This window comes from Equus caballus, chromosome 17, assembly GCF_041296265.1.
Source record: "Equus caballus isolate H_3958 breed thoroughbred chromosome 17, TB-T2T, whole genome shotgun sequence".
In the NCBI taxonomy this organism is placed as follows: Eukaryota; Metazoa; Chordata; class Mammalia; order Perissodactyla; family Equidae; genus Equus; species Equus caballus.
Window position 1 is genome coordinate 42,840,875 of NC_091700.1, and position 25,583 is coordinate 42,866,457.

The 25,583-nt window shown below is 43.7% G+C and overlaps 1 protein-coding gene across 3 annotated transcripts in view; it reads right to left on the minus strand.

Annotated features, from left to right (window-relative positions):
* CYSLTR2 (cysteinyl leukotriene receptor 2) overlaps positions 1-19,457 on the minus strand; it is a 49,557-nt gene extending 30,100 nt beyond the window's left edge. Inside the window, exons 1-2 of one of the 3 annotated variants that reach the window (XM_070239707.1) lie at positions 19,107-19,457; positions 5,437-5,500 (exon numbers count right to left, since the gene is read on the minus strand). In XM_070239707.1, coding sequence (XP_070095808.1) covers positions 5,437-5,495 — 59 coding nt within the window. In that variant the 5' untranslated portion in view covers positions 5,496-5,500; positions 19,107-19,457. Of the gene's footprint in view, positions 1-5,388; positions 5,501-19,106 lie in introns of all 3 variants that reach the window. The other 2 variants (XM_070239708.1, XM_023621586.2) reach the window with 2 other exon arrangements.
* Between the last annotated feature and the right edge of the window lie 6,126 nt (positions 19,458-25,583).

Here is a 25,583-nt window from a genome sequence, read left to right on the forward strand (position 1 = left end):
TGGAGGTTAGAAGTCTGAAATCAAGGTGTCAGCAGGGCCGTGCTTCCTTCAAAGGCTCTAGGAAGAAGCCCTCCTTGCCTCTTCTAGCTTCTGGTGGCTCCCAGCAATGCTTGGCATTTCTTGGCTTGTGGATGCATCACTCCAATCTCTTGATTCTGTCACGTGGTGTTTTCCTTCTGTGTCTTCACATCATCTTCCCACCGTGTGCCTCTGTGTCTCTGTGTCTTCTCTTCTTATAAGAACAACAATCATATTGGGCTTAGGGCCCATCTTAATCCAGTATGACCCCATCTTAACTTGTTACATCTGCAAAGACCCTGTTTCCAGATAAGGTCACATTCACAGGGACCTGGGGTCAGGACTTGAACATACCCTTTTGGGGGACATAATTCAACCCCAGGGATATGTAATATCTATTTCATAGAGTTGTTGCAAGGATTAAATGAGAGATGGAGAGAGAGTACTTCACAGGGTACTTGGTACTGAGTAAGTACTCCCCAGTTCCCTTCTCATGAATGAATGTAGGAATGATCGAGCTTCAACGTCTGTCATCCCACTGACCACAGGGGTGAATTGATGACCTCAATTCTCACATTTGTATGAAGCGTCAAAATTATACTTATCTTGGTGTTTGCTAGAAAAGCATACTCTACAGAAACACTGATTACTCTCAGATTGTTCTGCCATGTTATGATAAAAATCTCTCAAGTCTATGTCACTCTTTTGCTCTTAGTCTATTCCTACCAGGAATCTTCTGATAACCCATCTGCTTAGTTGGGCCTCTCTGGAAGAGTGGACTGTAGATCAGGAATGGAAGACTGCAACAAAGGGAAAGTAGAATCCCCTATTATAAATGTACAAATCAGAGTTCTGGGTTAAAAACTTAGTCCCCTGTGAGTCTGGTTTGCATAAATTGATTTCTTGAAGCCTAGGAGTAGATTGACAAGATGAAATTTCTCATATGCCGAGCTGACATAAGCTACATCCTATTTCTGAGATGACCTTAGGGCATTAGTTCTGATTACATGGATAATGGCTCTCTCTCTTTTTGATCTGTCTCAATAGCAAGTCTGAGGTTTCTAGCTTGGGTTATAGGGAGAACGGTGCAGCTATCAGCTGAGACGGGGCGCACACATGCTAGGGTTCAGGAGATAGGTCAAGGCTGCAGATACGTTTCAGGGAAATAGTAACACGGAGGCTGGAAGTCTGTAAGTCTGATTTGGGAAAGGGAATACAGCAAAATGAGAAGCTTGGAGGTAATGTTTTAACTCAACCTTATAGAGAATTAAAGTTCCTATTTGTTGGCAGGGCCACGACAGAAAAATCAAACCCCAAATCAGGAAGTACAGAGTTGAAAGGCTAGAGGTAGTACAAGCAGCACGCACAAACAAAGTCCAGGAAGTCACAAATCTGTGTCAGTTCTAGATGGGCAGAGCCCTAAAACAAGGGTTAACTCACAGAATCTAGGGGACAGGGAGACAACACACAGGAACTAAGACTGCTATGTGACCAGCCAGAGGAATTCTCAGGGAAGCATTCCATTATAGATGGAGTCCTGGCTATATGGACTATAGAACCTACTCTAGTCTTAAAGACCCTGACTTTACAGCCAGGATTCTGACAGAATCTTAGGGAAAGCTTGTATCTAAGAGGCCAGGGAAGGGTCTGAAACAGTAGGAATAGACTTGAAAGCAAGCAAGTCCTTAAACTTTTTGACCTTGAAGACCCTAAAACCATTTCTCCCATCTCAGGACCAGCAGGGCTTGTGAATTGCAATGAAAGGGCAGCTGGGGACCCTGCCCTGCACTACTCCCTCACTAGGGTGTGGCAGCTACAGACACTGCGGAAAGTCCCTTATCATAGGCAGAGCATGGATTCCAGCAGGTAAGACCACAGACAAGAGGTCTTTTAAAAGGTGGTAACAGGTGGCGCACCAGGGAATTGAGGAGTGTGGGGACCAACAAGAGACCCTGGCAACAGAGACGCCTTGAGTAACTGGGGAGGAAAGCAGAACTCATGGCGGAGGTCAGTTTACAAGCAGCAAGGCCCTTTTACTGGTCAGGTCATGGTGCGAGGGGATGATTTTGGACCTGAGAGGAGGCCTGGCCATTGCAGGCGGGCTCTGAGTCCTGGAGAGCCCAAGTACTAGGCAAAGACTTGGGTACAGAGACTCAGGCCAGGGCTGCCAAGACAGGGGACCCTTTTTCCCTCATGAGGTGGGGACTGAATCTCAGGACCAAGAGGGATGCCCAATTTTAGGTTGGAGGCACGAGATCAGAACTGATCAACCCAAGGTAACACTGAGTCCCAGAGTTGCTTCTATTCCTCTGCCTGAGGTTGGAATTGCTTCTGGGCCTGCAGAGGCCGGAGGGAGTGGGAGTGGCCGACAGCTGTCAAGCAGCTGCAGTCGCGGGAGAGGATTATTACAGAAGCTGGGGCTTTGATTCCAACAGCATCTTAATCCCTAGAAAGCTAAAGAAAGAAATTACACAAACATCCTTCCTAGGAGCCTCGTTTAGCTAACAGCCACAGGCTAAAAGCAGAGCCAGCTCAGATCCCAACTCCATTTAGCTCAACACTTTCTCTTAAGAAACCTTTGAAACACTTTGTTCTTTCCTGCTCATATAAAATACATTTAACTACACCACATTGCAACCTTCCACTAGACTGCAAAAAAAATCGCCTGCTAGATGTGGCTGTAAAAACCAGCCAAACCAATTAAGTATGTGACAGGAAGCTGAGAAATATATGAAGAGGTAAATTCAAGGGAAATTAGGAAATAAATTGACAGCATAATTTCCACTGCTTTAGAGGGAGAGGAGAGAGTGAGCATGTGCACGACTTCCTGGACTGAAAGGGGGCTGGGAACAAAAAAAGAATTAAGGCTCTGTCTCCTGCAGCTTTACTGGTAATGCAAGAGCAAAGAAGAAACAGTGAGCAGCAGGGCAGAGGGAGATTCCGTATTTCAGTTCTGAAGAGAAACAGACATGCGGCATGACCAGTTAAAATCTGATGATCGTGAATAGCTTACATGGATGCTTAGAATGTTTGCATGGTCATAGCTAAGCTGTAACTGTCCAAAACCTCAGACATGTTATTTTCATTTATACCTAGAGAAAAAAATCTTTTGATGCATTCCCAGGAGGTCGTTAGACCTTGTCAGAGATTCCTCCCTGACCGTCAGCACTGACTGAGCCTGTGAGCCCACAGGTGTGCGGCCCTTCAGTTCTTAGATACAGGCCTGTGACCTGCCCTCAGAACCGGAAGACGGAGGCACTTGCACACTGACACAGATGTACCCGGCACAACAGCAAGTGATGTGCAATTAGACAACCAGCTGCCATCACGTTGTGGGAAACTGCTAAAGAGTAGATAACGTTCTGGAGGAAAAAGGTTGGCGCAGTTTGCATCACCTTTACAAGGAATTAATGATGAGATTGTGCACAGAGCAGCTTTGAGGGAGAGAGCAGTGGCACCTAACCTGTCGGCACCTCCTTGGGAGGAGAACAGGCAGACAGGCCGTGCCAGCAGCCTCTCTGATTGCTGCTAGTTGACCTTCTGAGTCCTGCTGGCTACCATTTCTGGGGCTTCTAAATCCCACGTTGAAAATTCTTCCGGCAAATTGCCACCAGGGTCCTTGGCTGTCGGATTTCATCAGCCAGCCTCACCACACCTCACTTCAAGCCACCCAGCCTTGGTCAAACCTGCTAAAGGGCTCTGGGAAAGCACATTCCCTCTAACGGCCCGCCTCCACCTCAAGCCACAGGTGCTCATTCATTCAACAAGAAGCAACAGTCAACCTGTACTGTGTTGAAGCCGTGGTAGGCACACTGCAAAGCTCCTGTGGGTGACCAGAATTGGCCACCCCAAAATGTGTCTGTTTGTCTTGATTACTTTTAAGAACAAAAGGCTAAGAAGACTCAGGAAGAACATTTAACCTTCCCCAAAACTGCCTAAAAAAATTTCAGATAGAATGGTTGTTCTAGGAAGGAGCTAATATTGTAATATCACTATAGTATAAAGTAAAATAAGTGTGATAAAAAAAAAGCACCAGCAGGCCCATTTTTATCAAAGTTGTGTCTCTCAGGCCATGTGGTCTAGAAGTGACCCAGCAAACACTTGCTTAACAAACATTTGCTTTTCCATCTCCGTGTAAAGGACCTTCTTCCCCTTTGAAGCCCCAAATCACTAACCCCAACACCCTCCTTTGTCTTTAGCTGAAGATGGTATTTAAGGTGGGGGCTCTAGCCATTTTGGCTAGTTATTCAGTTTTCCTGGGTTCCTCCCATGTATACATGTTATTAAACTTTGTTTGATTTTTCTCCTATTATTCTGTTTCATGACAATTTAATTCTTGGACCAGCCAGAAGGACCTAGAGGATAGAGGAATTGCCTTCCTCCCCTACACTCCTTACATGTCTTAATTAATCCTTGAATAGCCCTAGCTACTCTGAATTGGTCATTTCTAGATGAGAAAAACCAAAGTGCAGAGACATGGAATAGCTTGTGTGCCCAGTTGTCAGCTCTCAGTCACAATGCTGTCCTGCCTCTCTCTGAACCACGTATACTAGGACCTGTGTATATGACAACCAAGAAACCACAATCCCTGACTTAAAGGAAACTTAAGGGTGGTGAATAAATCAGAAAGTTCATAGACAAAGCTCTATTAGAGATGGGAAGTTAAAAGACAAAGAGAGGTGAGAAGGCCATCAGAATAAGATGTAGAGAGTGCCATGGGAACTTGTGGAGTGGCTCCACATAGTCTCAGGGAAAAATGAAGAGTTTTTCAAGATACTGAGGGGAAAGGTTGGCTAAGGAGAGAGGTTCAGGGGTTTTAGAAAGGGGAACAGGGTGTACAAAAAGGGATTGCTGAGAGCACATGGCAAATTTGGGGAACTGCCAGTCGTATCACCTAGGTGAAGCATGAAAGGGAGGATGAGGCAGGCAGATGGTGGTTTGAGATTGATCTACATCCACAGTAAGGAGTTTGGGTTTTATCCTGAGGGCAACGAGAGCTCTTAAAGTGTGGGAAACAGAGTTGCATTTTGGAGGGGTGATTCTGACAGCAGATGGAGGACAGTTCGGAAAGACGCAGGCCTAGGTTTAGAGAGACTAGTAAGGATGTTCTGTGATTGTCCAGGGCAGAGGGGGTGGACATATCTGGATGGGACAGAAAGATATAAAGAAATGAGAGTTGACTGGAATTGTGGATAGACTAGTTATGGAAGGTCAAGGAAACAGAGAGTGAAGGATCCTCTCAGATGTTTTGGGGGCAGGATGGTGCCTTACATTAACAAAAAGAACATAAGAAGGAAGAATCTGTTTAGGGGGGAAATGAGTTCAATTTGGGGCATTGTGATTTGAGGCATTTATGAAACATGACTCAACTGTCTGTTGCAGTCTAGATGTGGGAACGAGGAGCTGCGGGAGACTTACGAACGTAGGGGCCACCAGCACTTGATGGTAACTGAAGCCAGAAGAGTCGATGAGCTCATGCAGGCTATAAGAACAGAGAAAGAAAGAGGGTCAAGGACAAAACCTTGGGAAACATCAACAATTAAGGGACAGGCAGAGAGAACAGAAGCCTGAAAAGATGACTGAGAAAGACTGGCCAAACAATACAAGAAGAATCAAGAATGCAAGGTCAAGAACACCTAGAGAAAGACTGTTTTAAGGAGAGAGTGGTCAGTGGGGATACAAAGTATCAAGGGACTTAGCAATAAGAAGGTTATCAGTGATCCAAGGGGTGGGGTGGAAGCCCAAGGACAGGAAGCTGGTAAAGGAGCAGCAGCTGAGAAAGCGATGGGAGGGTAGCTCTCAAGCTCTGCAGCTGTGAAGGGTTTGTTGCTGGAGGAAGAATCTGAGTCAGGGAGGGAAGACGCATGTCTTCTCTTCTTTAGAGACATCTTGATTCGTACTCTCACACTGTCTCCCTCAAGAGACTTCAGTTTCTGCCTCTGTTCGTTTCTCCTCCTCTCTTTTTAAACATCCTACACCTGAACTGTGCTAGGGTAGAATGTACACTGTGTTTGAAGTCCAGTAGTCCTGGTTTGACTCCCAACCCTCCACTTTTCTAGCTATATAAGCCTTACTCTCTGAGGTTTTGCTTCCTCACCTTTAAAATGAGGCTAATAAAGACTGTCCCTTAGGATTGTTTTGAGTTGTAATTGAGAGGATGTGTTCACGATGCACAGCAGGGGGTCAGCCAAATGCCAGCATCCTCCTCTCCTACCTAACTCTGACCTATTCAAATTTCTATTTTTCTTTGTCCTTTTTACACCTAAACTCCCTGAATCACCAGCCTCACTGTTGTCATTTCTCCCTCATCTTCCTCTTCCTTATCTACAGCAATAGCTGCCCTGCCTGTCCCCACCACCTCCTGTGAGTCAGACATAACCAGGATAAGCTCGTTTGTTCCTGCTCAGCAGCTGGTTCTGCTGCCCTTTCCTCAGACTTTCTTCTCAGTAACTCTAGAATTTGATCTTCACATCTTGTTTTTGAAACTTCCCCTCCTTTGACCTCTGTGGCCCTGAGGCCATGTGGTTTTCCATTTCCTGACTGCTCAGCTCTTCCAAAGCCACTGTTAGTTCTTTTTCACGCAACTGTGGACACCCACTGGAGCTCCACCGTGGTCCTTGGCTCACCTCTCTCTGTAATCCCCCAAGAACTCACCACCATGGAGACTTTACAACTGTCTCTCTTCCTCAGACTACCAGTTATGTCTTTTACATATGAAAATATCATACTTTTGATACCAGCTAACACAAGGTTGACATAAGGGAAGCCATATTGTAGGAAAAAACCCATATTGCAACTTTGAATGACCTCTGATTAACTAACCCAGAGGTGCTCTGTAGATTTTATGGCCCCTCCCAGCTGCTGTAAGTTGATAACTTTGTTCTTTTGAGTTCCTTAGGAAGGTGATGACCCCCTGACAGCCATCATCAATGGCAACTGAAAGATCAGGGTATAGGGCATTGCTCCCATCTTTGAGGCACAGCCAGTAAAACAAAAGACTGTCAGGAACTAAGACCAGATGTCACCTGGAGACCACTTGCCTCCTCTACCCAGAGACCAGCCCACTATATAACTGGCCTGTAGTCTTTATTCTCTAAGATGGTTCTTTGGACATTAGTCAGCCATCTTCCCCCTTGCTAGCAAGCTGTGATTAAAAAGTCCTTTCTCTCCTTCCACCTTGCCTCCTGACTATTGGCATGTCTTGCATCAGGCAGACGACCCCCGCCTTGGGCGGTAACACTTTCATCTTATAATTTGCAAAGAGTTTTCTTCTCGGTTATCTCATTTGCTCCACTTGGCTATCTTTTAAGATAGGCTGAGTTGGCATTATTATCTCAATTTTATAAAGAAAGAAAGAAAACTGAGACTGAGAGAACTTAAGTAGCTTGTCTTGAATTCTGACCTGAAATATATATCTGCACATTTCTAGTTGCCTACAGGATGCCCTTGAAGATTCTGTCTTCACTTCAAACTTGACCTGAGTTTATCCTCCTCCTCAAACCAATCCCACTCAGCTGATGTTAGGGCCTGAATGTTTGTGTCCACCCAAAATTTATATGTTGAAGCCCAACCCTCAGTATGACTGTATTTGGAGGTAGGACATTAACGGAGATAATTAAAGTTAAATGAGGTCATAGGGTAGGGCCCTGATCCAATAGGATTAGTGTCCTTGTGAGAAGAAACATGAGAGAGTTTGCTCTCTCTCTCTCACACTCTCTCTCTCTCTCTCTCTCTCTCTCATCTATCTCTATCTCTATCTCTTTGCCTTGTGAGGACACAGCCAGAAGGCAGCTGCCTACAAGCCAAGAGACAAGGCCTCAGAATGAAACTTACCTTGTTGGCACCTTGTTCTTAGACTTCTCAGCCTCCAGAACTGTGAGGAATAGATTTCTGTTATTTCTGCCACCTGGTCTATGGTATTTTGTTATCGCAGCCCTAGCTGACTAATATGGTTGACTACTATTGGGATTTTTTCTTTAATTTTTCTTTTTCCTTTATGTCACATCCCATCAATTGACAGAGTTATCTCCATTGTTTCGTGATGTGCCTTGAATTCTATCCTTACTCACTGTGTTCAGAGCTACCATCCTAACCCCAGCCTTTATTAGCTGATGCCTGGAAACTGTGAACATCTCCTGACCTGTACACCATTGCTAGATTAAACCAGTTAAAACATCGTTTTCAGGGGCCAACCCTGTAGCCGAGTGGTTAAGTTCACACGTTCCGCTTCAGCGGCCCAGGGTTTCACCAGTTTGAGTCCTGGGCACAGACATGGCACTGCTTATCAGGCCACGTTGAGGTGGCATCCCACATGCCACAACTAGAAAGAACCCACAACTAAAAAAAATATGCAATATGTACTGGGGGGGATTTGGGGAGAAAAAAAGCAGAAAAAAAAAACCCCATCATTTTCATTTCACCATGAACCTATAATTGCCTATCAGACCAAATGCAAATTCCTCAACCAGAAATGTAAGACTTTTCACTACTTGTCCCAGCTGTACCTATATTCTTGTAGATGAGATTCAGCACCAACTAGTGGAGACATGCAACGAGGTGACAGATGGTAGAAAGAGCACAGAGATCTGGGTCCTGGTCGCCACTTTCTAGATATGTGTGGCCTTGGCCAGACACATCACTTAGCTTATCTGTAAAATAAGGATAACAAGGCCCCCCAACCCCGTATCTGAAGAGGGATCTGAGAGGATCATCAAATGGATGCAAAATGGAACATAAAATGGATGCAAAAGTCCTTTGAAAACTGCGAGGCAGGCATTCCTGTTCTTATTTCTCTGCTCCTCAGCGCCGTGCAGCCCAGACCTGGATGTGTACTTCTTCCTCGTATTCCTGTGCCTTCCCCCTCTTCTAATCCTCCTCTCCTTCCCATTCGGCAAGGTGCCTAACTCTCGTCGAGCTAAATCCTCTTCTTTTTCAACATCGCCTTCTGTATGTCACCGTACCCAAGTGACACTTCGCACAGGCCTCTCTCCTTTTTGTCATTCCTACGGCACTTGTGACTACGTGACCGCAGCCTAAAATTAGCTCTTCCAGTGCTTTGATAGCTGTATCTTAGGCAGACACATCACATTGGCGTTCTCCAGATTGTGAGATTGGCTTGGCAGCAGGAAGGGGCACTCTACTGATTTTTGCATCCCCTGTTCTTCTGAGCACCCATTTGGGGGAACTCTTAAATACTAGACAAACCAGAGCTCCCGTAGCAGGCTTGTACAACGTGTGTGTTAGACACAAATCCGTGTGACGGTCCGGGTGAGCTCACAGCCCCATCGGGCTTCTCCTCTCCTCCTCACTTATGTCTACGTATAACTGCCACGTCACTGGGGGCTTGAAGCTCCCCACAGTAGGAAGCTTTTGCTTTAGTAACCCATCCTGCAGTTCACAACTCTCCCCGCAATGATCTCTTCATTTTATCTAATAATTTTAGAACATAAGTTGGATTTTAGCTCCTAGAGTGACTGCGTGTGTGGAATGGCAAATAGGACATTCTTGTTAAAGTTCATGGAATGATCACATGGTGTCAGGCCATAGAGCCAAACCTGCCACTGACAAGTTTGGGGATCTTCCGCACGTGATTCATTTTCTCTGGGCCTTGCTTTCCTTCTCCATAAATGGCATAATGCACGTGAAACATACCGCACAGGGTGAGCACTCAGTGCCATGAACTGTTAAGATTAACCCTCAAGGCTGGGGCTTAGAGAAATGACTAAAGAGGCAAAGAGGATCTCAGGGCATTAGTAAAAATATAAAAGCAAGGGCTGAGAGATGATTTAGTGATAAAAAATGGTGCAAGGCGCGACAGTGCCTGTGTGGCGGGGAAGCAGTGGTCAAGCAGCAGGGAGGAGCACAGACTCTGGATTCGCGTCCTGCTTCTTTTACTCACTAGCTCTATGACCTTGGGCCGCTGACTTTATCTCCCTGTGCCTCGGTTTACTTGTCAGTAAAACAGGACAATGATAATAACAGTCCCGCTTCTCAGGGTTGTTGTGAGAATTCAGTGACATGATACAAGAGTGGCGCTTAAGCCAGGCCTGGACCAGAGAAAGTATCATGTGCTACTGTTGTTGCTGCAAAGGCTCACAGACTTAGCTCCTTAAAATCGTGACCCTCTGGATTGGAAGATTCCACAACTTGTTTGTCCCTCAATATCCGAGAGGCCCAGAGTGCTCAACTAATATGCCCCCAAAACAGGCCCCCAGAGTGCCTCATTCTTGAAATCCAGGACTGCTAGCTCAGCCCTTAGTTGAAACAGGCCCCAAATGTCATGGCAGGAACATAAAGCTTCATAGACTTTTCTGGCCTCCCTGGTGCTCTTGCACTTTCAGAATTTTTTCAAAGGGATAAAGTGAATTAAGTTCTTGGAGATCAAAGCAGAAATACAGACGAAAAGAACTGAGAAGGCAACATCTTTTGAATGAGGACCTGAGCTGGTCTCTAAGCTTCCAGAATAAATGAGGGGCAGGGGAGTGAAGCACACAGGGCCCCGTTTCCATGATGTCAACGCCTCGGAGCCTTCTGCTGCTCCCATCCTTGCTCCACCCTGTCTCCCCCAAAGTGCCTCAAAGTGCCCCAAAGTGCAAGTCACTTCAAGCACCACGAGGCTAATGCCTTTTGCCTTCCAAATGTGGTTTAATTCCCCAAGCCTCATAGCTGTGAAGTCAGCACAGGGCCCACTGGCTGTAAACAAGTAGGCGTTAATAGGATTCATGGCTCGGAAATCCCCTGGGGAGGAAATTCTCCAATTCTTCTTTCTCTGTCCTGCAGAAATTCTCTTTAACAGCTCTGGGCCCAGATGGACTTCTCAACCAGAGTCCTGGGGCATGATAATTCACCCCAGGGAACCACAGATGGTTCCCCCCAAGGGCCTGTCAGAGTTTTCTTGTCTCGTTTTTTGTCCTCTGGTTAGGACGGTACATTTGGAAGCTGCAAAGCTTATAGGGCCCTCTCCTCCCAGATCCCAAACAAACGTGCCTAAGCCACCCTGGAGCTCAGCAGACAGAAAATTCCACGTGTTGCTCATAGGATTTCCACGGGTTTCTGGAATAGCTTGAACCCCCTGAGGAGCAGTCTTGGGAACTGGTCTATTTTCTGTCAGGGGGAAGATCTGAGAGTGTCCTTGCAGCAAGGGTGGAAAGGCTTTAACTGTCACAACAGGTAGAGGATCCCCGTGGGGGACCAAGTGCACTGAGCAGCTTCTCCCTTGTAATCACCTAATCTAATTGGATTCTTTTTTTTTTTTTTTTTTTTTGAGGAAGATTAGCCCTGAGCTAACATCTGCCACCAATCCTCCTCTTTTTGCTGAGGAAGACTGGCCCTGAGCTAACCTCCGTGCCTGTCTTCCTTCTACTTTACATGCAAGATGTCTGCCACAGCATGGCTTGACGAGTGGTGTGCGGGTCCGCACCCGGGATCTGAACCTGTGAAACCCGGGCTGCTGAAGCAGAACGTGTGAACTTAACCACTGTGCCACTGGGCACTAATTGGATTCTCTCATAAGCAAACTTTCCAGCACCCTTCACCTTTTCACCTCAGATTTCCCAGGAACCCACCAGGATTGGGCGAGCAGGAAGGGGGATGTTGGCGATTGCTCAGTCTCTCTGACCTGCCTCTTGACTAAATTCCAGAATGTCCAGAGAAAGTTCAGAAAGCCCCAAAAGAACTGAATTTCATTATCTTGGCTTCCTATTTTATCTCTAAAGACCAGACACTCCCTATGAGGTTAAGTTTTCTAATTAGAACATTTTCTTGAAATCATAGTAGTTGGGTTGTCAACTTTTCAGTGATTTCTCCCAGCTGCCAATCCACAAGTTCCCTTTAGCTTACGACTGACTCCCTCTCCTTCTAGCACTTTCCCTGACTCTTGAGAACTCATGGGAGCTGCTTTCCTTGCCTGGACTCTGCCTCAGGCTGTTGAGTCTTCTTGAAACACTGACCATTAGGTCTGGTTTGGGGCTGGGGCTGGACATGTAGCACATACCAGCTTTGGCCTTCTTCCCCGAAAGGAGAACTTCACTCAGACCATAGAGTGTTTGGTAAAATGTCATCCACTACCACAAATGCACGTGGACAGCTGGAAGAAGAGGTGCCCCAAGAAGATGTGTATTGCCAGAGCCACCATTACGGAAAAGATCTACATGGGTGAAAAGTGATAATCCGGAAAGTGTTGGGGTGTCCAAAATGGCAGATTCTTTACGTATCAGTGTTGGGCTGATTGTTTAGCAATAGTTGCCTTTTTTCTATCCTTGCTAATAAGCTTTTTTCCTCTATATCCTTGATGGGTCAGTTTGCCCATTCTCTTCTGACGTTGGTTTCTCGAGAATTTCCCTGTGCAAACGGGTGCCTATGAGTTATGGGCGCTTTTGGCAATAACTGCCCCTTAAAATTGGAGTCTTTTCACAATTTCATTCTTTCTTGTGTTGTTTGGAGGAGGCAAATATTTCCAGAGAACAACTTATCCCCAGGGACATAGTAGGGACTGAACTCTAGCAGAAGGTTGGCGTCCAAGCACGAGAGGGCCTCTCTCTGCCTCCAAGAGTGAGATGCATGGCACTCTCTCTGACATCCCTCTTCCCACCTGTGTCTTTGCTAAATCCCCTTGTTTCATTCTCTAATATTCTCCAAAAGCTAGCTTTTCTTCCACATTCATCCTAACCACTAACACTCAGCCGACCATCACAATAAAGAGCAAATACAAATTCAACACAAAAAAACATAAACATGTGAGGAAAGCTCTGAGCTCCTTGGAGATATGACTTCATTTTTTTTTAAAGCATCTTTTTGACTAAATGCTGTCTTGTCTCTGGCCCTCATAACTTTTCTTGGCTCTTCTTTGTTAACAGAACACATGAGCCTATGACACTGATTATAGATTTAATTTTATTTAAAAATCTCAACAATTTTTGTGGGTCTTTTGTTTTGTTTTCTTTTCTTTTCTTTTAAAGATTGGCACCTGAGCTAATATCTGTTGCCAATTTTCCTTTTTTTTTCTTCTTCTTCTCTCCAAAGCCCACCAGTACATAGTTGTGTATTCTAGTTGTGAGTGCCTCTGGTTGTGCTATGTGGGACGCCACCTCAGCATGGCTTGATGAGCAGTGCCATGTCCATGTCCAGGATCCAAACCAGTGAAACCCTGGGCCACTGAAGCAGAGCACGCAAACTTAACCACTCGGCCACAGGGCCGGCCCCCTGTTATTTTTCTAATGCACTTCGTGGGTATATTAAGAAAGATTGGTGGTACCTATTATTAACCCAATTTCTGATCTAAGTGAGGCCACAGAATCATTCTGCATATGAGTCTCTGATTCCTAAATCTTTTGATTCCAAAGGCAGAAGAAGAAAGAAGATCAGCAAGTGTCACCTCAGAAGCCATCGCCCTTCTCACTCCAACAATTTCCTAGGACTGTGTCAGCATTAGGACTCTCCCTGTCCACAATCAAAGTGACTAAAGGACATGACTCAGGGGCTCCCCCAAAGCCCACTTATTCAAATTAAAACCTTCTCTCTTTCTCTTCTCTCCTACCTAGGCACTTCATATTCTACCATTAAATTTGCTTCTTAGAGAAAAGGAATTATTTACAAAGGTAGTTTGTTAAACATCATACATTTCCCGGAATGGTATAGAGGGACTATGATATCATGGAAACCTTCGGGAGTAAATCCCAACAGGATCTAAATCCTAGCTCTACCCCTTGCTGACCATGTGGCCTTAGCAAGTACCCAACCACTTGGAGTTACTGAGAGGACAAGGAGGCCCCACAGGTGAAGCCTCCAACACAGCCCACTGAGGAGCACATTGTACACATTCAATGCACCATCATGCCTTTTGCAACCCTGTCTGCTGCCAACAGGAGAAAGGCCTTAGAACTTTTTAGTATGCAGGTGCAGGATACCAGTGTAGGATAGTAAGAAATAAACAGATCAGGAGAGAATGTTTTCATATTTCCGGAAAAATGGAAAACCAGAGGAATTGCCGAGGAAAGTGCCTTAGGCAGCTGCCAGGAACGTGGGGGCAGTGGGCATCTGTCACCCAAAGAGGAGAGGCCAAGGCACAAAAGCCAATGGGAGGCTCTCCTCCTCCCCTAGATAGTCCTGCTGCCCAGCGTCTCTGCCCAGGCAGACCTGGCCTCATTACCTGGCGGTCTCCATTAGCCCCTCCTTCCCTCATAGGGGCCAGCTCAGGGCCATCCTAGTTCAGGCTGTTGTCTACCATCTGGACAATGGACACAGTCTCCTGAATGGCTCCCTGCTTCCACTCTTACTGTCCTCAATCCATTCTCCACACAGTGGCCCGAGTGACCTTTCCAAAATGCATATCTGACCACGTTCCTCTTCTGCTTAAAACCCACCATCACCTTGGAACAAAGTTCAACTCCAGGCTCTTCACAGTTTGAACCTTGTCAACCAGCATCTTCTCTCCACACCACTCTCCTTAGTAAAATCCACTCCAGCCTCAGGGAACTCATTTCAGTGCCCTAAACACACCAAGCTCTCTCTTGCCTCTTCACTCTGACTGCCAGCTCATCACCTGGCTATCTCTTACCCAACCTCAGGCGTCTTTCTAGACATCACTTCCTCTAGAAAAAGCCTTCTCTGACCACTCAGTTCTTGGCTAGCTGCTGCTCCACATGCTCCTGCAGCCCCATAGGCTTCCTGGCCTCACACTTACCCCATGGGGCAGCCACTAGCTCTTGTTTATCCCACCCACCAGACTGTTTACCCACTGAAGACAAGAATGAGGTCTCACATGTCTACTGCTGTATCCCTGGCCCTAGTACAGCTTGTGGCACATAAATGTGCTCAAATAAATGACCAATGAATGAGCTAATGACACTATTATCTAAGCCCCTCGTTTTACGTCTCACAATAATTATCTTCTGGGAAAAAAAATCCCAATGGTCTTTGGCAACAAAATGATGTTAGTGCATTTTTCCTCACAAATTTTCTGTCTCTGAAATTCAAATCTAAGGTCTGGGGACAAGAATATAGGGTCAACGGCATGGGGACAAGGGAGTAGTTGCAAAAGGGACCCAAATGGTGCTCTGTTCTAAACATGGTAGAAAGCAACACTTTTTATATCTCTGAGGGTTCCAAATAGTCTTTCTTAATCGATGCCAACAAGTTCCTGGTAGGGATTTATGTCTGCTACAACCAACAAGGGGAACTGCCTTCAAATCTCTTGGAGAATTTACAAGAGAACAAAGTCATTGTTGAGCTAAGGCTCAAAATAAAAAGAATACAACATATTTCAGAGACTCCGTGCTGCCTCCCAGCTTTCTGTAGACACAGCCTTCTGTGTTTTCTGTACTAGAGGTTCAAACGAGGTAAATGATGTCTCTACGGCCTCACAGAAGGACACTTATATGGGAAATAATATTTTTTTTCATGATAGAAAAAAGTTCTTGTTTTTATAATGTACAATAGAGGTAACAACGGTAGACTGGATCCTTTTAAACTCTCCCAGCTTAATTAATCTTTAAACTTCCAGAGCAAATAGGTTTCCCTTCCCTCCTTTCTCTCCCTCTCCCTGTCCCTCCACTGGCCCGTCCTCCCCTCCTCTCCTCTCTTTTCTTCATTTGTGTTCTAAGATCGGCTCCCCCTGCCCCATCTTTTTTTGAAAGTTCTTCTTGAAACACTAAGATGCAAAAAGCTTCCATGCCTGGCTCCTGCTCTTCTTAGGGACCCCCCAACCTTGGGATTCTTTGGCTCCAACTTGCTGTTCCCCATTACTTTCTTTGTTAAAGGAATCAGCCCGCACTGCCACCAAGTCATCAATCCATTAAGAGATATTTTCCTTTAAATAGTCTCAAAGGTTGTCCCATTTTCTCCGTGGATTAATTAATATAAAGAGGTTAATAGGTTCAACAGAGATAAACACAAGCTGTTAACTGAAAGTCCACATTCACTGATGAATTAATTTATCTACACCTTAATTAATTTGTTTACACCTTCCTATTTATTATTAATGGAGCCCATGTGCTGGGTTTTCTGCAACGACTCTATGCTCAGGCATTCTGGGTCTCACAGAAGGGATGAAACCCACCCACAAGTAACTCCAGTACAGAGAAAGCAGCGGTCAGCTCCCCAAGAAAAGCAGAGATAAAGTGCTGGGGAGTTCTTGCACGGATATGATAAGACTCTATAGCAAAGATGAGCAACCCAGGCAAATTCTTGCCTTTCTCTGCATTATCCAGCTTGGTTGCTGCATTAACCAGAGCTCACTGCGTAATTGCACAATCCCTTGTTAGGCTCTCGTCTTCCAGGTTTAGCCTTGGGGGACTAGCACACCTCAGATATCCGGTGTGCCAGACAAACTAGAAAAGCAGGAGGAGTCCCTGAGTCTGGAATACACATGAGATACTAAAAATGCCCAAGGTGACCCTGACACATTGCAATGAGTACGTTGCAAAAATACATCATTTTTCTTCCAAAACAGGTGTTGCCTAGATGATGGGGGTATCGCTTATGATCCCAGATGGATAAGGAGGCAGGATGGATAAGGAAGGAGAAGGTGTGCTTTTGAGTTAGAAGGGACCCAAGTTCAAGCGTCAGCTCTGCGTCTTAGTCACTCTAATCACTTCACCTCTCTGAGCTTCAAAACCCTCCTCTGCAGAGGGAGGACTGGCGTGAGTGTTGAAGAAAATGGATGTGAAGCGATTAACCTGGTGTCTGACACTCGACAATTTTTCAGTGGATGCCAGCGAACGGTAACAATAAGATTTGTGACAATAATGAACAAAACTTGTAGAGAATTAAATAGGAGGCTTCTTTGTGGCCAAGTGAAAGGAGCTGCAACCATTTCATGTGGAGAAGAGCCAACCAGAAAGACAAGAATAATTCTATTTAATTTACTTTATATTTTTATTACACAAGTAGTGAATGTTTATGGTAAAAAATAACAAGGTAACACAAGCTGAAATAAACTTAAATTAGAAGCTTTACCACCAACCCGATATATCCAAATTTTTGAACATTTGCTTCCTTTCATCTTTCTTTAAATATGCCTATTTTTAAACAAAAATGAGGTCTACTATAATGCTGTTTTGTAAGAAAAATAACCATTTTTCTTATCGCTATATCATGATCACCTTTCTTTGCCAATTAATAAACATCAGAGTGTTCAATTATACAGACATAACAAAATTTGTTCTAACAAATTTTTTACAATAACGATTATTCAAGTTGTAAGGAAGGGACTATGTGCCCTGGGCTCACCCAGATTCGGCCAATTTTGGTTCCACCTTAAAAAAGACCCTATGTTCTCTAGGTCTCACCTATACCAGCTGTAAAATAAGAATTACCCCCTCCAGCAGGCCATTATGTGGGTCAAATGTACTAGTGTATGTAAATGAGTTTTGTAAACAGTGAAGTACTATGTGAATGTTTGTGTTCATTAAGGAAGGTGCTAAACAGATATCCTCCACTGAGTCAAAACAAGAAGAAATTTCATTAACATGCTCTCGATTAAGCTGGGTTAAATAAAAGTTCATCCCTGCCGTAGCTAGGAAGGCGCTAGCAGTCTTCATCGTGGTTTAGCTGCCTTTGGTCTATTCTCAACTCTGTCCACTCTCCTTCTTGGGGCATGGGGTCCAGAGAAGGTAAGTGCCATGTCTATGCTCCTGGAAAACCAGGTAATCCATCTGCTGCCTCCACATCCAATGCCATCTGTCTTTACTCTGCCTTTTAATATTAATAAAATTTGTACCTATTAATAACATTTAATCGCAGGTATTAAAGGTCCACCTTGCATTTGATCCTTAAAGAGTTTGCAAATGAAAGGAAGTCTGGCTGCCTTGGCAGGCTACTAACAGAGGCTAGGCTTAATTTTGATATGTTTAGAACATTCTGGAGCCTCAATCTCTCTAACTTCTAACCACCAATGCACTGAAAATGAATCCATCTCTTTAAAGCACTAGTAAATTGAAAGTCTCAAGTAGATTCTCATCTCAAGAGTTTATGTGGTTGAGATGGATGATAGAAATTTCTAGAAGTCTTATGTTTCCCACAAATTACTCTTGCATTATTTATATAGTATTGAAAGGGAGACTTGGGTGGTTCGCCTGAAAGCGTACCTCCCTTTCTCTTAAAATATATTGCTCTCAGGTATGTAACAGAGACAGAAAATATTTCAAATAACCTAGGTCTGCTGTTATTATACTGGCCACCCATTAGAACCACCTGGAAGATTTTTGAAATTAAAAAAACCAAACAAACTACAGATTCTTTGTTATCTGTTGAAATTTTTATTGTTGAAACTTAAAAAAAAAAAAAATCAAAAACTACAGACAGGCTCACCACCAAAAGTTGTTTCAATTATTCTAGGGGTAATTTTCTAATCTCTGAATCAAGTGATTCTAACTGAATGTACAGCCAGAGTTGAGAACCACCGATTGAGGTCCCAAAGGGGTAATAAACAGATTTTTAATTACAGAGCACACACTCTCACACACTCTTTCTGTTTCATTGTGCCTCTGAGTAGAACCACTCAGCAGAAGCACAGAGAAAGAAATCTTTCTCAAATTCCACTTCCCCTCCCCGAAGAACAAAACCCTGAATGGAATAAATATAACTTACATAATGAAGTGATCCAGTCTATAAAAAGCAGGAAAGATATTATATGGCTAAAAATAGGAGAATGCTCGGGTAAAGTACAGTAAATAGCCTCAAGGCAATATCATGCAGCAATTTTAAATTATGATTATAAAGAATTTATAGCAAAGTGGAAAAAGTTTATGCTCTAACGGAAAAAATGAATATAAACTCAACCATACTGTATGAAGACAACTATGAAAATTAAACTAAAATCGTATGCAGAAACACACAAAAAAATGGAAAGAAATAGCCTAAAATATCAAGAGAGGCTATTGATGCTTAGTGGAGGCTTAGTGGAGGTTTTTGCTTCCTTCTGCTTTTTTGTACTTTCCTGATATTTTTTAAACGATCATACATGTAGTAGAAAAAAATTATAGTAGAACAAAATAAACTTACTTTTCAAAAACTATTCTTCTTACTATGAAGGAATGAGCAAGGCATAATTCTCAGCAATGAATTAACAAAGCAAAGATAAAAATGCTCACCTGAAGGTTTCTTTCTTTCAGCTGCGTTGGCTTCTGTCTCCCCTCTCTCCTGTCCTCCTCCTTCAAGTAATTCAGCTTGCTTCTTTAAAAGAAAAGTGAAACGGCAAATTATATTTTATGAACAGTGTCAGCCGACAGCAAGAGAATAAGGAACTTTGGTCAGCAGGTCAGCTGTGCTTTATAGAACTTGCTGTGGGTGTTGCTGCTGGCTTCCTTCTCAAGAGGAAGGGGGGAAGATTTCCGGTTAGGGACTACATCTAGGAGGGAGAAACCTGCATTAACCCTGCGCCTCTAATGACTGTTCATATTAGCATCTTTCATAACATTTCAAGGGGCTGTGATGGGCTAGAGTCAGGGGTTTTAAGTGGCTTTTAGTTCTCCTAAATGGTTTTTGTTTCCATGACAACAGTCACATCAACACTGCTTTACAGCTTTACATGGACAATACTTGAGAGCTGTTTAGAGCACTTCCCATCGTCCACTTGCTTTCTCAACTGACTTGCACTCAGGGGAAGGCCTTACCCAATCCACTGAAAATGCTCTGTCGAAGGTTCCCAATGACCTCCTCATCGCCCATGCAAAAGGTCCTCTCTCAGCCCTCATGCTCCTTCCTCAGCCTGTTGCACAGTTAATCAATGCACTTTCTTGAAAATTCTCCTCCTTGTTTCTCTGACTCTCTTGGTTCTTCTTCCATCTCCTTTTCTGATGCCTCTCCTTCCACCGCTTTTCTAAACGTGAGCTTGCCCCGAAAGTCTGTCTTTGGAGTTCTTCCCACCATATTCTCTTGCTTTTATCTACATTATCCACATCCATCACCATATTTAATATGGCCAAAACAGAGTTTGGCCCAATCATACACTCCTCCATTTGCTCCGTCTAATCAAATGGCACCACAATGATTCAACCAGTTAATCTGTCCATAAATCTAGATGTCACCCTTAACTTCTCTCTTCCTCCTACAACCAACATCCAAGCCAAGAATTCTATTTGTTCTACCTGCAAAATATGTTCCAAATCCAAGCATGTCTTATCTCCCTCATCCCCACTAAAGTCTTCATCATTTCTTAGATAGAATGATGCAGCAACATCGGGAAAGAAATAAAAGGCACCCAAATTGGGAAGAAAGAAGTAAAATTATGTCTGTTCACAGATGATACAATCCTATACGTAGAAAATTCTAAAAATTCCACACACACAAGAAAACCTGTCAGAATTAATCAACGAATTTGGCAAAGTGACAAGATACAAAATCAACACCCAAAAATCAGTTGCATTTCTGTACACTAATAATGAAAAATCCAAAAGGGAAGTTAAGAAAACAATTCCAGGGGCCGGCCCCATGGCCAAGTGGTTAAGTTCGCGTGCTCTGCTGTGGCGGCCCAGGGTTTCACTGGTTCAGATCCTGGGTGTGGACATGGCGCCACTCATCAGGCCACATCAAGGCAGCATCCCATGTGCCACAACTAGAAGGACCCACAACTAAAATATACAGCTATGTACTGGGGGGATTTGGGGAGAAAAAGCAGAAAGAAAAGAAAAAAAAAAGAGAACAATTCCATTTACGATAGCATCAAAAAGAATAAAATACTTAGGAATTAATTAACCAAAGAGCTGAAAGACTTGTACACTGAAAATAAAACATGCCTGAAAGAAATTAAAGAAGACATAAATAAGTGGAAAGATATCCCATGTTCATGGATTGGAAGACTTAATATTGCTAAGATGTCAATACTACCTGAACCGATCTGTAGATGCAGCAAAATTCTTTTCAAAATCCCAATGATGTTTTCTTCAGGAACAGAAAAATCTATCCTAAGATTCATGTGGAATCTAAAGGGACCCTCCAAAGAGCCAAATCAATTCTGAAAAAGAAGAACAAAGTTGGAGGACTGTCACTTCCTGATTTCAAAACTTACTACAAAACTACAGTAATCAAAAAAGTGTAGTCTTGATGTCAAGACACATATATAATCTAATGGTATAGAATAGACAACCCAGAAATAAACCCTCAACATATACAGTCAAATGATTTTTTTTTATAGATTGGCTCCTGAGCTAACATCTGTGGCCAATCTTCTTTTTTTCTTTTTCTTCTCTGCAAAGTCCCCCAGTATATAGTTGTATATTCTAGTTGTAGGTCCTTCTGGCTCTGCTATGTGTGATGCTGCCTCAGCATGGCTTGATGAGCAGTGCTAGGCTTGCACCCAGGATCTGAACCAGATAAACCCTGGGCCACCAAAGCAAAGTACACGAACTTAGCCACTTGGCCATGGGGCTGGCCCCAGGTCAAATGATTTTTGACAAGGGTCCCAAGACCATTTATGGAAAGGCACAGCCTTTTCAGCAAATGGTGCTGGGAAAACTGGATATCCAAATGTGAAAGAATAAAGTTGGACCCTTACCTAACATCATATACAAAAATTATCTCAAAATGGATCAAAGACCTAAACATAAGTGCTAAAACTATAAAACTTTTAGAAGAAAACAGTGGAAAACCTTCATGGATTTGGCAATGATTTATTAGATATGACACCAAAGGTACAGGCGTTAAAAGAAAAAATAGACAAATTGGACTTTATCAAAATTAAAAACTTTTGGGTATTGAAGGATACTGTCAACAGAGTAAAAGGACAATCCACAGAATGGGAGAAAATATTTGCAAATCACATCGCTGATAAGGGATTAACATCCAGAATATATATAGAACTCCTAAAACTCAACAACAAAAACAAACAACCCAATTAAAAAATGGGCATAGGACTTAAATAGACATTTCTCAAAAAAAAAGATACACAAATGGCCAACAAATGCACAAAAAGATGCTCAACATCACTACTTATTAGGGGAATGCAAGTCAAAACCACATGAGATACCATTTCATACCCATTAGCCATGCCACTAATGGTAGGATGGCTATTACAAAAACAAAAACAAAAGCTGACAAGGATATGGAGAAATTGGACCCTTGTGCACTGCTGATCAGAATGTAAAATGGTGCAACCACTATGGAAAATAGTATGATGGTTTCTCAAAAATTAAAAATAGAGTTATCATATGATCCAGCAATTCAATTCTGGAATTGAATATACATATTCAGAGTATATATCCCAGAGAATTGAAAGCAGGATCTTGAAGAGATATTTTTATACCTGTTTTCATAGTAGTAGTATTCACAATAGCCAAAAAGTGGAAGCAACCCAAGTGTTCATTGATAGATGAATGGATAGGCAAAATGTGGTATATACATACAATGTAATATTATTCAGCCTTTAAAAGGAAGGAAGTTCTTACAGGCTACAACATGGATGAAACTTGAGGACATTATGCTGAGTCAAGTAAGCCAGATACAAAAAGACAAATACTGTATGATTTCACTTACATGAGGTATCTAAAGTAGCCAATTTCACAGAGACAGAAAGTAAAAGGGCAGTTGCCGGGGGCAGAAGGGAGGAGGAAATGAGTTATTGTTTAAAATTTTTTTTTGAAGATTTGCACCCAAACCAATCTCCTGCCAGTCTTTTTTTTTTTTCTTCTTCTTCTTCCCCTCAATATTCTAGTTGTAAGTCCTTCTGGCTGTGTTATGTAGGACGCCGCCTCAGCATGGCTTGATGAGTGGTGCCATGTCCGTGCCCAGGATCCGAACTGGTGAAACCCAGGGCCAGCGAAGTGGGGTGCGTGAACTTAACCACTCGGCCTCAGGGGCGGCCTTGAGGAGTTACTGTTTAATGGGTGCAAAGTTTCAATCTTGGAAGATGAAAAATGTCCTGGAGGCAGGTAGTGGTGATGGCTGCACAACAATGTGAATGCACTTAATGCCACTAACTGTGCACTTAAAAATGATTAAAATGGTAAAGTTTGTATTATGTATATTTTACCACAATTTTTAAAAATAATTTAAAAAATAAATTGGAATATGTCTAAAAAAAAGAAGGATGTAGTAATATCCTATCTAATTGTCTTCCTGTCTCTACTCTTGCTGTTGTACAGTCAAATTTTTAAAGAGTAAATCAGATCATAGCATTCCCTTACTCATGACTCTGCAATGGCTTCCCAACGTTCTCAGAAGAAAAATCTTTATCATGCTCTACAAAGGTAGACCTGATCAGCCCCTCCTACACATCTCCACAACTTCATCTCTAGCCAAGAGGACTTCCCTCTGCTATTTCAGCACCTGTGCTGAAATGACCTGCACCCCTCACTCCCTCACTTAATTCGGATCTCTGCTTAAATGCCACCCCCTCGGAGATGACTTCCCCAACCTCCCTTTCTGGAAGGGCTCTCCCCAACACTACCCCCCTCCCTGCTTTATTTTGCTTTATAGTGCTCATCATCATCATTGCTTCTTATAATATTGTATATTTGTTTGTAAATTGTTGGAGTCCTGTGCTATATGTTTGCACAGACTTAGACTCCCTGGGGCTCTAGCTGGAACATGGCGACCTCTGAAGAGCTGGCAAACTGCAGCTGCCCTTGTTCTCTTCCCACACTTAGGCCTTTGGCACTCAAGCCTTCATGTCAATTTCTCCGCTCCGTAAACAGCCACCCTTGGCCACCACTAGGACACAGAGCTACACAAATCGTATGCTGCAACACCCAAAGAAGAGGCCACACAGCCCTCAGGGACACTTGGTTGGGGAATTGTCAGGTATCGCAGGTACACTATAGACAGGGCAGTAGGGCAGTGGGGATGCGGGGTGGGCACACCTCTTAGCCCTAGAGATTCCCACCCGCTTGGGACACAAAGGGCTGGAGGAGGACCAGAGAGAGGTCCTCTAAAGCATGGTGCCCAGGGCAGTGGCCCGTGCCCAAGTCTACCAGTGGTTCTGCCTTCATGGTCCCACCCCACCCTCCCATTCGGGTCACATTTCCTGTTAGTGGCCCTCTTACTCCCAACCCTTGTTCCAGCCAAACTGAACTATTTGTTGATCTCCAAAAATAAAAAGCACTGTTTTAGAGCCTGAGAGGAGCACAAAACAGTGAGTTGTTTAGTTGTGTTGGATAGAAAAGAGCAAATGCATCCTTGAAAAATAAACAAGGAAGCCTTTGTTTGCTTTGCTTGTTACAGTTTGCTTCCTGGATCTGCAACAGACCTTAAAAATCACCATGATACAAACGAAGAAAGGGAGGCTCAGTCAGATCTGGCAGCTCAGTCCTGGCCCACAGCTAAATAATGTCACACCAGACCCAGAACCCAGGGCAGGGGTCTGAAAAGCTGTTAACGATCCACAATGTCTGCCCTTCCTACCCCATTCCACGAGTGTCCTCTGCTGGCCCAAAGGCCATAGGAAAGACTGCTGGCTCTGGACACACCTTCAGCCCAGGTCTCCTCCAACCCTGGAAACCACTGACTCTAGTGCCCTGCCCCAGCCCTTCCCGGCTCTGACCCTGGCCTGGTGCCGAGAACCAAACCTGGGAATCCTTCCTCATCTCATCTCTAGCTCCCACAAGTGACCAAAGTCTTGAAACTTGAGGGGAAATGAAAAGGAGTTCTTCCTCAAAAGCTCTGAGCTGCCGCTGCTGTGAAAACATAGAGGAAGAAGGCTCCTGGAACCTTCATTGTATGAACGTCCCACAGCTCTCTGGCAACCACCGTGGCCGGGACAACGCGGTGATCTGAACTTCACATGGCAGAAGTGGGTGTGAGGGCGGGTGGTTCTTGGTGCTGCTTCTTTGTGGAGCTGTGGAGAAGGGGCTGAGGCCAAGGCTGCTGCTCAGAGAACGAGGTTCTTCCTGGGCCTGGGACTCTGTTTCTAGTATTTGATTAACCAAGTAGAAATTCACAGTGTACAAATATTAAAACATCACTATTCTCACCTTCAGAAACAAAGAGCTTGAAGACTAATTCTACAAGCAATCACTATAGGTTTTCATCCTCCTTCCAAAAAAGTTCAATCAACTGACTACTGTCTATCTCACTAAAATAAAATGGAAAAAATTCAACCCTACACTCCCAGAGCTAACTTGTGCATATCAGATTTTCAAGGAGCAGAAGGAGACTTGAAAAGAGTCTTATAATGTTAGATAAGGAAAGAAAAGCCTCTTTTTTCCCCTACCTCTGTATCTATAAACCTCAGGGAGAGGAGAAATCTCTTCAAGATTTTCTTTTATTTTTAGAACAGCCTGGGTTTTCTAAGCACTCCATAGGCAGTAACTTTGCTGAAAAGCACCCATTAGAAACTTTCTTTTCGCAACTGGGCTGATGACATAAAGAGATGAAATCTCGTTTTAATCAGATCTGCCAAGATAGAGAGCAAAGTAGAGAAGAAAGAGAAAAGGTCAAGAGCTTCAAAAAGAAGATAGTCCTGAGAGAGCAGAGAAATGAATGAACACATTTTCCAATTTGTTCCTCGTGATAACCTTGAGAAAAACAAAAAATAGCAGCATGTTTAACGCATACAACATACAGCGAACTTCTCTGGCATTCTCAAGGGCCTGCAGAAGTCATCAAAAGATGAGGATCAGCTCTAAGTTTGAAGG